The 13,682-nt window shown below is 39.1% G+C and overlaps 1 protein-coding gene and 1 pseudogene across 1 annotated transcript; both read left to right on the top strand.

The window, feature by feature from the left end:
• The first annotated feature begins 431 nt into the window (after window positions 1–431).
• Window positions 432–2,114, top strand: LOC145488546 (neuropeptide Y receptor type 1-like; annotated as a pseudogene).
• Window positions 2,115–3,282: 1,168 nt separating this feature from the next.
• Window positions 3,283–4,267, top strand: LOC145487359 (RYamide receptor-like). Its single transcript, XM_081466122.1, has one exon. The coding sequence runs from the start codon at window positions 3,299–3,301 to the stop codon at window positions 4,265–4,267; it is 969 nt and encodes a 322-aa protein (XP_081322248.1). The 5' UTR covers window positions 3,283–3,298.
• The last annotated feature ends 9,415 nt before the right edge of the window (window positions 4,268–13,682 follow it).

Genomic DNA, 13,682 nt, shown 5'->3' on the forward strand with positions numbered 1-13,682 from the left:
CTGTTCTTCAGGGAATTAAACTGTTGGTCTAATTTCTTTCTGCATACCGCTAGGATCAGAATTTTTCAGAATTGTTCTTTGTCAACATATCAAACGCGGCTGTTGTAAAAGAGATGTGTCAACTTAAAGGAAGATCTCTAGAGATCTCACATAGAGATTATTTGAAAGTGTCCTAATTGACTGCTGATTTCCAGCCTTCTTACAGGCAATCGGATTGGAATATTTGTTATCGTTGTGGTTAACAATTTTACATATTTTGTTTTATTTGCCAAGATGATTTGCAGCTTGCGCCCCTAACTATGCATTTACGTATTGCGTAGGAAACACCATTCAGATGAAAATTTTTTTTCAGGGAATGCATTTACGCATTGCGTAGGAAATATTATTCAGTTGAAAATTGTTTTTCAGGAAATTAAACTGTTGGTCTAATTTCTTCCTCTTAACGTTCGATCGAGATGGAAGGTGTTTTCGAAAAACGCGATTCTAGATCCCCAGTAAAATACCTAGCGTTTGATATATAGTCTGTCATTATTCGTTGAGAATGTCGGCAAAGTTGCACCAGTCCTTTACTTTTTCTTTGTTTGGTTGGCGTCGTACGGCTGTTGCAAAAGGAATGTGTTAACTTAAAGGAAGATCTCCAGAGATCTCGCATATAGATTATTTGAAGAACGATCGGCGTAATAAATTAGTGTTGATAACTTCCTTCACTGACTTCCATCATTACGTCATAGGTCAGTTTGCAATTGAAAGAGAAAAATCATTGGGGTGTCAAATAATAGGCGAATTTGGAAAATTTGTGTAAATGTTCTCAGTCAAGCGAAAGTTATATTCAACAATGTGAAACAGCGACAGTGGAAAACTGATCCGCAGCATATCCATTACGATACCCTCAATAAGAGACAGCTGGTTTGGAGCAAAAGCTGCAAATCATCTGTGCAAGCCAACGAATCCTTATAATCGATAGTAAACTTTAGGATATCAGTAAACACGCGAACTGAACAATGAATAGAACTTATGATGAGCCAACGAGCTGCTTCAAAAATCCTGCAGCAGAGAAAATTGGAAAAACCTTCGCTTCTGTTTGATCTTCATTGTTTCGTTGGCTGGGAATACTTTAATCGGAATAATCGTCTACGAGACAAAGACAATGAGGACAAGCACCATCTTTTTGATATAGTAAACATGGCCATGTCCGATCTGCTGTTACCGATTTTTCTTGTTCCCGAAGGTTGTAACAGCGTTGTATGTCGACTCCTAGCTGATAGGCGGACCTCTTGGTCAAGCCTTGTGTAAGCTTCGTATCTTCTTTTCTGATGTCTCCTCCACTGCTGTGGTATTTTCCCTCCGTTCTCCGCTCATCAGCTCTCATTAAACTTTGCCTCTTCTTCATTCCCGCCTCTTGGATCATCGCGATGGCTACCCGGTCCCCATATCTTTTCCCCTTCAGACTTGTTGGATACTCCGCTGGGAAGCTAGTGTGTGCACGGGAATGGAGTGAAGCCTTTGGAGAGTTCTCGTCCTTTGCAAATTACATTTTGGCAATATTTGTTGTACTCCCTTATACTCCTTTGGTTTTAATGGCTGTACTTTACTGTACGATTGTTTTGAAGCGTAAGTCACAGCCGACTCCAGGCGAACGTTCGATCAACGCTACACAGCAACGAGAGAAAAGGGACAGAAATGTGTTCAAAATGGTCATTGCTATTGTATTAAGTTTCGCAGTATGTTGGGTGCCGTACACTATTTTTACCTTACTAGATAAAGTGTCTTGTGGCACCATACATTATTATGTTATTGCACTGATCGTTGCTCGTGCAAATTGTGCTATTAACCCTTGCATTTGTTTAATTTTCAGTCGAAATTACCGCCAGGGTCTTAGGAGCCTCCTTTCAAAATGTAGTTGTTTTTCGGTCCTGCAAACAATTAATCAGGTAGCACTGATTGGTTCGTAAAGCAATCTACCAATATATAGTCTATGATTACTCCTGGAAATTGCTTTAAGCAGGCTTATGATATCGATGCTCTATTTTTAAGAGAAAAGCAGTATATGGTCCAACTGACCAAGTTAGTGGCAGGTGATTTTGTTAAGAATAGCCACATTATATTAGTCTGCAGATAAAATGTATGTATTGGACTCCATTTGCATTGTGTTTCATGGTTTGTCTACCAGGGCCGGGTTGTTCGAAAGCCGGTTATCGCTAACCCAGGATTAAAAATTAACCAAAGTATTTATTCTTGTTTCATAAAAATGTTTTTAACTTGTTATGTTTCGAATATTTCAAGATTGATCAAGCTCAAAACTGAAGGACAAACAATATAGACAGAAAATCTCACCGAAAAGTTACAAAACTGAAATCAAAATTCTCGCTAATCCTGGATTAATTTAATTCGATTTTGAACAACCCGGCCCAGATTGTAAAAAAACTGTTATGGCAAGAAAAACAAGGCTTTTGGTCCGTCTTATCAAACAGACTTTCGTTCTCCATTTAATGGTTCTGAATTCTAATTTGGCGTCATCCGATGCCGTCAGAAAACCACTGCGAGATGAGTGTATTTAAAAAATGATTTAAAGAACTTTGATGACAAATGAACGAAAGATGGAACTGACAATATGTAAAAAAAAATTAGAGTTGGTAGCAAATTTACATTAAAAACAGCGGAGAGAGACAATTAAGAGAAAGTTTCTAATTAAGATAATCATGGGTCATCCTCGCAGCAAATTAGACATACAAATATGTATATATTATAGACATTTAAATTTCTAAATTTAAACTCCGATAAGATGCAAATTCTCTGATAGGGCATCAGGATAATTGATTTAATTGAGCTAGGACTCTAACATTGAACATCCTGTGTTCTCACTGCCCCCTCTTGATGGACAATTTGATGAACACCAAACAATAACAGAAGACGAAACTTTAACGACATTTAATCATTCTTCGAGGAGAGCTGAAACCAATCCAACCAATCGCTACTTCATTTGACGCAGCAGCGCCATTCTAGGACACTGTCTGCTTCCAGTTTCATTAACGTTAAGATATGAAATGAAAAGTCACTCCAATTTGTTGAGCTACTCGCCAAACAGGAACCTCTAACTATTAGTGCAAATAGGAGACGGACAGCTGGAACAAACATGTGCAATCATTAAACATGTCGTGCAAATTTCTTAATCGGTCAATCATTCCGCGCGGTATCAAGCCGAACAGTTATTTCGCCTTCGCTAAAACCTATAAATAGAGTGACGTTACTAAGTGAGCAAATTAGCTTGAGCCGGAGCGGAAAAAGAAACTAAACGGCAATGTCGGACAACGTGAATACAACTATGAATGGAACACAGTCATCGAGCTGTCCAAGCAATCCTACAGCAGAAAAAATTGGAATGACCTCTGCTTACTGCCTGATCTTCATTTTTTCGTTGGCTGGGAACACCATCATCGGAGTAATTGTCTACAAAACGAAAACCATGAGAAAACCCATCAACTTTCTCATTGTAAACATGGCCATGTCGGATATCATGTTACCGATATTCTTGATTCCTCAGCTTATACAAGTACTGTATATAGACTCCTGGCTGATCGATGGTCCTCTTGGCCAGGCCTTATGTAAGCTGGTTTCCTTCTTTCCAGATATGTCCTCTGCTGTATCTATGCAGAGCCTGGTTCTGATAGCAGTGGATCGATTTGGTGCTGTGGTATTTCCTCTTCGTTCTCCACTAATCAGTTCAAAGTTGTGCCCGTTCTTCATTCTTGCCACTTGGATCGTCGCGATAGCTGTTAACTCCCCAGAATTCATCGCTCACAAACTTGTTGAATATCCAGAAAAACGGGTTTGTGAGCGGCATTTGAATGAAGTCTTTGGTGAGTTCTCATCCCTTGCGAATTACACCATGTCCTATATTGTTGTATTCACTTTTACCCCGTTGGTGTTGATAGCCATACTTTACATTATCATCTATCTAAAGCTCAAGTCACAGAAGATTCCAGCCGAGCAATTAGCCAACGCTGGACAACAACGCCAGGAAAGAGAGCGAAATGTGTTAAAAATGGCCATTGCTATTGTGCTAGGGTTTGCAGTGTGCTGGCTTCCCCTCGCTATCTTCTTGTTTATTTTCCATTTTACGGACACCATCATATGGCCGAATTGTGGCGACCCATACTTTGTACATGTTGTTAGATTAATGGCTACTGCAAATTGTGCCATAAATCCTTGTATCTGTTTCATTTTCAGCAGAAATTATCGTAATGGGCTTAAGGCTCTCTTCAGCTAAATTATTTTGATAAGCGCAGCAGCTGATGATACTTGTCTACAGTAGAGAGGTTCAGTCGACCTAAAACTCGTAAAAAACGTTAATTTAAAACTGCTTATTTAAATTAAATGTACACTATGACTTAAAGAACCTTTGCAGGACGGTTTTAAACCTTTCTTTGGACACTGAGTTTGCCAATATTTTGAAGTTATTGTGCAAATTCGATTTGTAATTTTCTTAAATTCATAGGACGTTTTCAGCCGTCTTAAGGACGGTGCCTACTAAATACCAAGGTTTTTGCGCCAGGTAAGGACCACGCGGAAAAAGTAGATCTTTGCAAGGGCTATTGGAATCCACAAAGAAAAATGGGGGTGGCGACCCATTTTTTCGAGATAAGTAGCCTTGAATCTCGACAAAAATACTGACATCAGCATTTTCCTGAAAAAAGAAGGAAAGGATATTTCTTCACAGATTTCCATAGAATTCGCCTTTACATACAGAAAAGCAAACACATTTAAAAGATCTTTAAACTACATGGTAATTGGTGACAAGAAAAGCATTTCTGATATGTTTTTAACAACAAAATCGTTGCAAAAGCGCTTTTAACGTATCTGACAGCCTTCCTCTGGCTCAGCTAAAATACAGTCTAAATACCTTTTGCTCACAACCAGAAACTAATCACGTGTTGAATAGACTTGCCACTTCCATTTCATAACATAAAATGTAGGGGTAACCACGCGTTTTTTAAAGTTATTGATCTTTTTTAAAAACTTTTACGGTGCCCGTTACATTTTTCCTGTCACCTCCCCAGTAAGTGAGACATTTGTGTATCTCGCACTTGTTTTGCGCGCGCACTACGCCATCTGCAGGTACATGTTTACAGTTGGATTTCAGTATAATTTTCGACAGATAATAGCTAGGATTTCAGCTGGACGACGTAAACAGTTTGCCTGGAGCTAAACCATGGCTTGCGTGATGCGCAGAACGTGTGCGCACTAACAAAAGTAGGCACTGTCCTTAAGGGCCCATTAACCGATCTTTTCGATCCGTTGCTAAGGAAAATTTAGTCTCATATAACCTCATCATTTTTAGCTAGTTCAGAGTCATTTCAGGTGTTTCAACTTTTTCATGATCAGTAACACTAGTGATGACGTCATCAGGCCACGCCCATGCTCATGTGACTAATACACAGAAAATGCAAAGGCTCCCAGGCAAATTACTTTCTCGGGATCTTTTTCATTGATTTAATATTTTAATTTAAATCCTCATTACGCTATGCATCGATTTTGTTTCATTTCTAAAAGATCAGATTTTGAGAGCATTCCAAAATATTGAAAAATTCGTAATTTTCTGAAAAGAGTATGATTTCGAAAAAGGAATGCATAGCTATGTTGCCAACGTTGGCTTAATCGAAATTCGTCGAAAAAGGCTGGATTTGATGAAAAACCGCGTGTCCTTTATCATCAGTAAAGAAACCGGAAGTTACCGGAAGTTACCCTATCAGCGCGTGCGCAATTTACACTACCAGCGCACTTCGGTAAGATCAAATAAAGCCACACGGAGTTAGTTTTTCTCTTTCTATTGCTCTTTTTTTTCTGTCTTTCTGTTATTTTGTCTTTGCTTGTACTTTTTTTACTTTGCATTTTGCGAAACACAAAGGAAAACATCTAAAATGTATGCGAATTTGCAAGTTTTTGAGTTGTTTTTATTTTCAATGCTCAGTCTGACGTAAGTGACCGGAAGTGAAATTTCCTCCTTAGCAACGCGCGCGAACGAGCGCATGGATAGGTTAATGGGCCCTTAAACCGTGTAAATAATTCTTATTTCAATACTGCTTTTTGTTTGATTCAATGTACGCTTGATAAACTTCACAGGCCGGTTTCTAACCATTCTCTTGCCGATCCCTTTGCAATCATTTGTAGTTATTTCGTAAACTATTTATGTTCTTAATGATTAGGAAGCAATAAAGTGTATGAATACTATTTAGCAATTTTCTTAATTTGGAAGCAATAAATTATAGTGCGTGAAAACGTCAAACAGTAATAAATGGTAAAGTCCGGCCGATACCCATTCCTCAGCCATTTTCATTTCACAACTCTCTCACAGTTTTAGTAAACAAATTAAGTACCCTTTCTATTTCGTCTTTGTTTTACTCGGTAGTATTTTATGAGCTGCTTAGGTGCAGCACCAAATCGTGATGTCCAACACATAACACTGAACCTAATCATGTCTGAAGACAAAAAGCGTATGCAAAGGTTTATATACTAACAGTGCCTTTCTTGGGAGACTAACTTGTATTTTCAAGAAAATGTCCTGGTGTTTTTCCCTCTGCTGAGCTCATTATACAATTTTCTGTCAGCTCTTTCTGAAGTAGTGTTGATGGTTGATTGTTTAAGCGTATGGCTCAGTCTCTAAAACAAGTTACAAGTCCTCTTTTTGCTTTTTCAGCATTTTTTTCTATTGCTTTATGATTACGCCTTCCATTATGGCGGTTTACCTTGATTATTTTTCTGTTGAGGTTGCTGTTTGGTTGAATTTTTAGTGAATATTTTTTCCACGTTAAGATCCAAATGGTTTGTTGACTGAGTGGGAAGCCAAGACGGGAAGCTTCTGTCGATCATTTGTACGTTGTTATCGATATCACGTGCAGTGTCCGCAAGGTTCTCCTTCAGACACGTACTTTCGTGCTTTACACAATTTCTAAAGCTGTTATTCACTTTATGTTTTCGATTTTAGAACTCCCTTCAGTGTAAGTGAAACAAATTAAACGCCCTCATCCCATTTTCTCCTTTTGTATCGCCACTGTTTTCGATTCTATAAAAAACTCAATTTGCATTTACAACTGACACCCTAAAGACTATATGCAAATGACAGTATAGAAGAACTTAGTATCCCTTCTCCCCTCCCCCCCCCCCCCCTCCCCTAGGCCCCACTTTACAAATGTTCTATCTCATCATTTTACTTGAGGCCTCGGAAGCGAAAGGGACACACCCTTCCACCCAACGAGTAAATCGGGCTTGATCTAGCTGTTCGCTTCTATTTTCGCCTGGTCTTAGGCCTGTCTCAGGCCAGAGCGATTCCCCATAACTTATTATCATGTAATCATTATCTATTCCTGGGGTAGAATATTAAACTATGTTTGATTCGACGTAGTAGTATTTTTAGGCTTCATAAATGCAGCAAACTTTATTTTTTTCTACAATAAACCGTCATGTGCACTAGCCCAAGAATCTAGTCCTCAAGATAGTTGGCGTTTTCTTTCCACAGTTAAAGAGTAGTTATTATTCCTTGTCAAGGTCTAAATGGTATGTTGACTAAATTTAAAACCCGAAGCGAAGCTTTTGTCAATCACTTGCATGTTGTAATCACGACCATGAAACTTCTGCGAACTGAAGAAGTGTCTGGGACACTTATTTCTGTACATCATACGATTTTAAGTGTGATATTGATATACTGTTTATTTATAAGGCTAACTGCCGAATTCACCTTTGATATTGTCTAGCGAACAAGTGTTGAAACGATCCCACAAAGTAACTTATGTGAATATTTAAATAGTTTTAGGAAATAATAGCCGGCTCGGCACTTTCGAGGAACCGTGGAGTCTGGTAACAGTTTCCAGCACATTTCCAGAAGCTATACTTTGAAGGACGAATACTACCACTGTTTAACAAGTGATGCTACAATAACGGTATCACACAAATGTCCAATCATAGGTGAACAAGTTGCGGTCATCAGTTTTATATATTAGGTTGCCTGTTATAAAACGCATTTAATTTTAGCTTTGCGCGCTTTTAACTCAAAAACGGCTCACAAAATTTAAACAAAATTGTGTGAAGAGGGTTCAGAGCCATTTTTCAATTTTCAAAAAATAAGGTGCCTCTGAACTCTCTCCAAATAACTTTTTGAAAAGAAAATAATCTTCTACTCTGATAGCAATCACCAAATAGGCCACGCTCGCTTTGAGGAAAAACTTCTTTATCTGATGGTAATTTCTTTGAGCCCTTTCCAGTCCGTGAAAAAACGAGACTTAGGTTTCCGCAAGTTTCCAGTGACGAATGAAGCAGTATTTTTCGGAATTTCAGGAAGAGTGGACAACCTTGCAAGGTATACCGAATTTTTCGAAAATTTCTTAATTGGGAATTTCCGTTTCATTTGACATTCCTAGCGAAATTCCCGGAATTTTCAGTTGAATGGTTCGTTTATAAATGCAATAATTTTCGGATTTTTCGGAAACTTTCTCAAGAAATTTCCGTAGCATCTGTCCCCGGTTCCAAATTTTCGGAATTTTTGATTGAATGGAAACCGACCAAGGAAACGAGGACCCATGATTAGAATATTGATATATCAAGCGTGGCCGGTCAATTCAACTCGACAAAAGATCAAGCAACCTGCATATTGCCCGTGCAAAACGAGGTGTAAGATTTCATTTGCATTTTATTCCTCAGTAACTCGGGGTCAGAGTTGATCTGCTTTTAACGAAATCCTGGTAATGGCGGACAAATCATCAAACTAAAAGAAATTAAATTGTTTGAATTTTGCACTTGAAAGACCTTGGCTACACGCACATTGGTTATTTGTGGAGCCTATAGAACACACGAACGAGTTTATTGAGGGTGTAACAGAGAAAACAGGGTGAGAGTTAAGTTTCAGTTTGAATTGGAGAGAGAATAAGCTGCGCAGCCGAGAAGCAAATGCCATCAGTTAAAACGAGAATTGCTCTAGTAAACCTGCAATTTTGGTCAAGGAAGTTGCAAACTTAAAATATTTTCAGACATTTACAGAGACTTTGAGCAAAATATCGAGTCTAAATTGCGTTTTATTCGTCATTTCTTCGTCATCATAACTGTTGTAGTTCTTAGCGAGTCCAGGTTAACAATCTAAAAATCGTCAAACTGGACAAACGTTTAATCCTGTTTAACTTTTGACTACGTGTACGTAATTGTAGGGAATTGACGAACTGAAGATTATAATTGTATGACAGTGGGATAAAAAGTACTTTCTTGAAGTCTGAAAAATTTAAGCTAACTAACACGATGACGTTGTTGAATAGAGATTTTTGAAATATTTCCGCATGCGCAATTTGTGGACGGCATCCACACAACAAGATTGTGTGAAACTGGTTCTTGTGGCGTTTGGGCAGTTTTATATATTTAAAAACGTCATTCTCCCTGACTCACTCTTCTAAACGTTATTTCACATTTCAGAACATGTTGTTTGAGTGCTCCGGCTGTGGTGAGGACCCTTTTGTAAAATCGTCAAGCCTATATCGCCGATCTCTATGATGTTTGCGAGGGAACATAAGTCGTTCCTGGTGCTGCTTTGTGTACCGTTCGTTTCTCGTCGCCTCTCTATGGAGAAAACTGTAACTACAGATTGAAGTGCGCAGGCTACGAGGGAAAAATACAAAAACAATCGACAAGAAAGGTAAAGGACTTATTTGAATTTTTTTTATTCTAGCATTCGCTGCATAACAACATTTGAAAGCTAACCACAAGGCCTTAATTATATGATACCCATTTTACTGCCCATTTCCAAGCACCCCCGACTATAAAAAACTGGCACGTAGAATGTTATTTCTGTCAAGCACCATGTCAATGAAATCTTCTTAGGCGACTCTGTCTTTATCTCTCGGCTTTAAAACAGTTCATAGCGTGTTTATTTTGCTCAATGTTTCTGTACGGCATATATAGCGAGGATGCTGTTTACTCATTCCAGTATTGCTTTTCACAGTTTCAGGTAAAGAGCCATTAAGAAATGTAGAGGTTGGCAAGCCATGCCAGAAAGAAACTATCCACAAAAATACACACTGAGGAAAGCTGTAGGAAATAAATTTACTTTTAATACTTACGGTTTCATGGGAAGCAAACGCGAGATAATTCAGACTTGAATTTGTCGTTTCATCAGTGACTGCGGCGCTCATGATGATGAGACAATTTTTGTAAACAAGACCCGCCCATATTTTGTCACGCAGCGATTAAATTGAAAAAAAAAAGTCCTATTTCTTGAGCTACTCTTTCACTGTTATGTCAACTAAACGTGGAGAATTTAAGTTGACCCAGCTCACATCTATTTCGTAGCTAACCTCACAAATCAAAAACAGTCCAGAATATGCATTTGTGGCTATTGTTACTATGGTTTGCTTTGACATACAAGGCCTTAAGTCATATAAAATGAACGACTCTAATAGTCAAACGTTTGCTGTCATTCGTGGTCAGGAAGAATTTTTGTTTGCCTTCCGACAGTGTCGCTTATTTTAACAGTTCTTCAAAACTGATTTCAAAATGTTTGCTGTTTATTGCCCAACACGGAAGGCATTCCATTCAAGGCCTGCAAGTGTTTAACTCTCAAAAATTTGTGTTCTTTTAGAACTAGCTAAATTTTATTAGTGAGTCGCGCTTGGTTTTGTCGGAGTTTCTAAGACAAGTGATTTATTCATGCCAAACCTAAGATTTTAAGAGTGTGTCCACGAGAAAACCAGGCAGAACGAGACAGAACCAGGCTGGAGGTGATACAGCTCAAATCATCGATTTCGCTCAAGCTTGGCATAAATGTTGGGTTTGGTGAGTGAATTGTGGCAAAAAAAGTAGGTCAAAATATTTTATTCCCTTCAAGTTAGGGGGACCCCCTGCAAAAAATGGCCATTTGACACTAATTTATGCATATTTAATTGGCCATATTTGGTTTAGTATTTCTACAACAAGAATCAAAGGAGACCAATGACCAAACTCGGGAATTTAGTAATCTAGACATGAAACATGTTGGCGAACTTGCAATTACTGTTGTATCATTGAAGGCTGTTAAAACAAGCCGGGTTCGTACCTCGCAAGGTCGCACTTATGTCACAAAGCATAGGCTTTTCTCGTTGGCTTTTGTTGCACACATATTACAAACACATACGTCCAGAATAGTTAAGGAGGCAAAATTGCAGCTGGACATGGAGTGGTAAAGGCTTAGTGTTCTTGGGTCAAAGAGCTGGGAAAATTTGCATGTATTCATGTCGTGCGAGCTTACAAACGTTTTTCATTCCATTTCACTGCAAGGCTAGAGGTAAGGTTTCTTATGAGGCAGCACTTTTTTTTTCCAATTTGAAACCGCTTGTCTCTATATATATTGCACATAAACTACACCAAAATAAGAAGTCTCTTTTGCAAGCATTTTCAGTGATGATCCAAAAAAGGCCGTTGATAAAACGTGGAACATAGAACATCCCGGAACATCGCGGAACATCGAATAATTATAATAATTATGAGAAAAATATCTAACATTAAATTTTCAAAAATAAAATAAACAAAAATAAACTGGTATCTGAAAAATCTGTCGACCCGTAAGTATGTGTTCCAACAAGCTCACAGGGGTTTTCTTTCCCTTTGTATCTTCTCAATCAGGAAGCAAAAGTGTAAACAAAAGACAGGGCAAAAATCATTTAAGCGTATCAAAATCAAGTGTTTGGGAATTTCTTTCCAAGTTTATGTGCATTTCATATCCCACTTAGAGTTCAGATCAATGTACTAAAATGAATGAGACAAGTATAGAGAACACAACTTTAATCTAAACTTAACTCGATGTCGGTTGAACGTGGACTACTCAATTGATTGAACGTTGGATCTCACAGGAGATCTAATCAGCCAAACTTGAAAAGTAAAACGGTAGTAAATCGAAGACTACAGCAAGGCTGACACAGGGTATATTCAAAACAATATTTCGGCTGGCCTCAGGTTTAGATGTTACTAATTATAAAAATAAAATTACAATATTATATAATGGTGCCGATGTTTGTCCTGGTTTCGTTCATTGAGAAGTGTTCGTTTCGCTCATATAAGTTCATTGAGGTCCTCGAATAAGACACGTTCTCATCAAAGCTCACCACATTAATAGGTCACTTTCCAGCAAACAAATGCTCATCTCCTGGTCATTTTGAACGCCTGGACGAGTCAAATGCTCATGAAATTCAACGCTCAAGTTGGCCATAGTACTAATTCGAACATGCAAAATCAACTCCACTTCAGTTTAGCGAAACACCTAACATTAATGGTTGTGTAAAAGCTAGAAAATCATCAATTCGGGTTGGCACGATGCATCCTTTGAGTAGTAACCGCACAAACACGATAGCAAGGCTCGCGCTGTCTGCACGGTTACTATTCCAATATGGCGTCGGGCTCGGTTACTATTCCAACATGGCGTCTGCCTCGGGCGCTCTCGTTCGGGCCGACTAATTACGAACAGTGTCTACACCTGAGTGAGTCAGTGAGTGAGTGAGTGACATATTTGCATATCGGAGTCCCCGCAAGAAACACGTTTCTACGCTTCGCGTATCCACGAGTTTAAAAATTGGTCACATTTAAGAAAAATGAGTCACAATTGGAAAAATGGGTCACAACTGTAAAAATGGGTCACACTTGGAAAAATGGGTCACACTTAGAGAAAAAAGACTCGCAAGGATAAAAATGAGTCACACTTGGAAAAAAGGCAAACATTTGAAAAATGGGTCACACTTGGAAAAATGGGTCACACTTGGAAAAACAGGGTCACACTTAAAATAAGGTCACACTAACAAAAATGAGTCACACTTAAAAAACAGGGTCACACTTGAAAAACAAAATGGTGACAATGATAAAAATAAGTCAAACTTAAAAAAAAGTGTCACAATGGTAAAAATGAACCACACTTAGTAAAATGGGTTACACTTAGACAAATGCGGAACACTTGGACAAATACCGCACACTTGGACATTTGTAGCACACTTGGATAAATGCGGCACAATTGGACAAATGCGGCACACTTAGACAAATGCGGCACACTTGGACAAATGCGGCACATTTGGACAAATACGGCACACTTGGGCAAATTCGGCACACTTGACCAAATGCGGCACACTTGGACAAATGAAGCACACTTGGAGAAATGCGACACACTTGGACAAATGCGGCACACTTCGAGAAATGCCGCACACTTAGACAAAGGCGGCACACTTGGACAAAGGCGGCACACTTAAACAAACGCGGCACACTTAGACAAATGCGGCACACTTAGACAAATGCGGCACACTTAAACAAATGCGGTACATTTGGAGAAATGCGGCACACTCGGAGAAATGCGGCACACTTGGACAAATGCGGCGCACTTGGACAAATGCAGCACACTTGGACAAATGCGGGACACTTGGACAAATGCGGCACACTTGGACAAATGCGGCACACTTAGAAAAATGCGGCACACTTGGGGAAATACGGCACACTTGGAGAGAAGCATCGCACTTGGAGAAATGCGACACACTTAGACAAATGCGGCACACTTGGACAAACGCGGCACACTTGGACAAATGCGGCACACTTGGACAAATGCGCACACTTGGACAAATGCGGCACACTTGGACAAACGCGGCACACTTGGACAAATGCGGCACACTTGGACAAATGCGGCACACTTGGACAAATGC

Source organism: Orbicella franksi, chromosome 5 (genome assembly GCF_964199315.1).
Source record: "Orbicella franksi chromosome 5, jaOrbFran1.1, whole genome shotgun sequence".
Taxonomy (NCBI): domain Eukaryota; kingdom Metazoa; phylum Cnidaria; class Anthozoa; order Scleractinia; family Merulinidae; genus Orbicella; species Orbicella franksi.

What these genes read in the sequence shown, in the direction of transcription:
- LOC145487359 (XM_081466122.1), top strand. Translation starts at nt 3,299, where the DNA reads ATGTCGGACAACGTGAATACAACTATGAATGGAACACAGTCATCGAGC.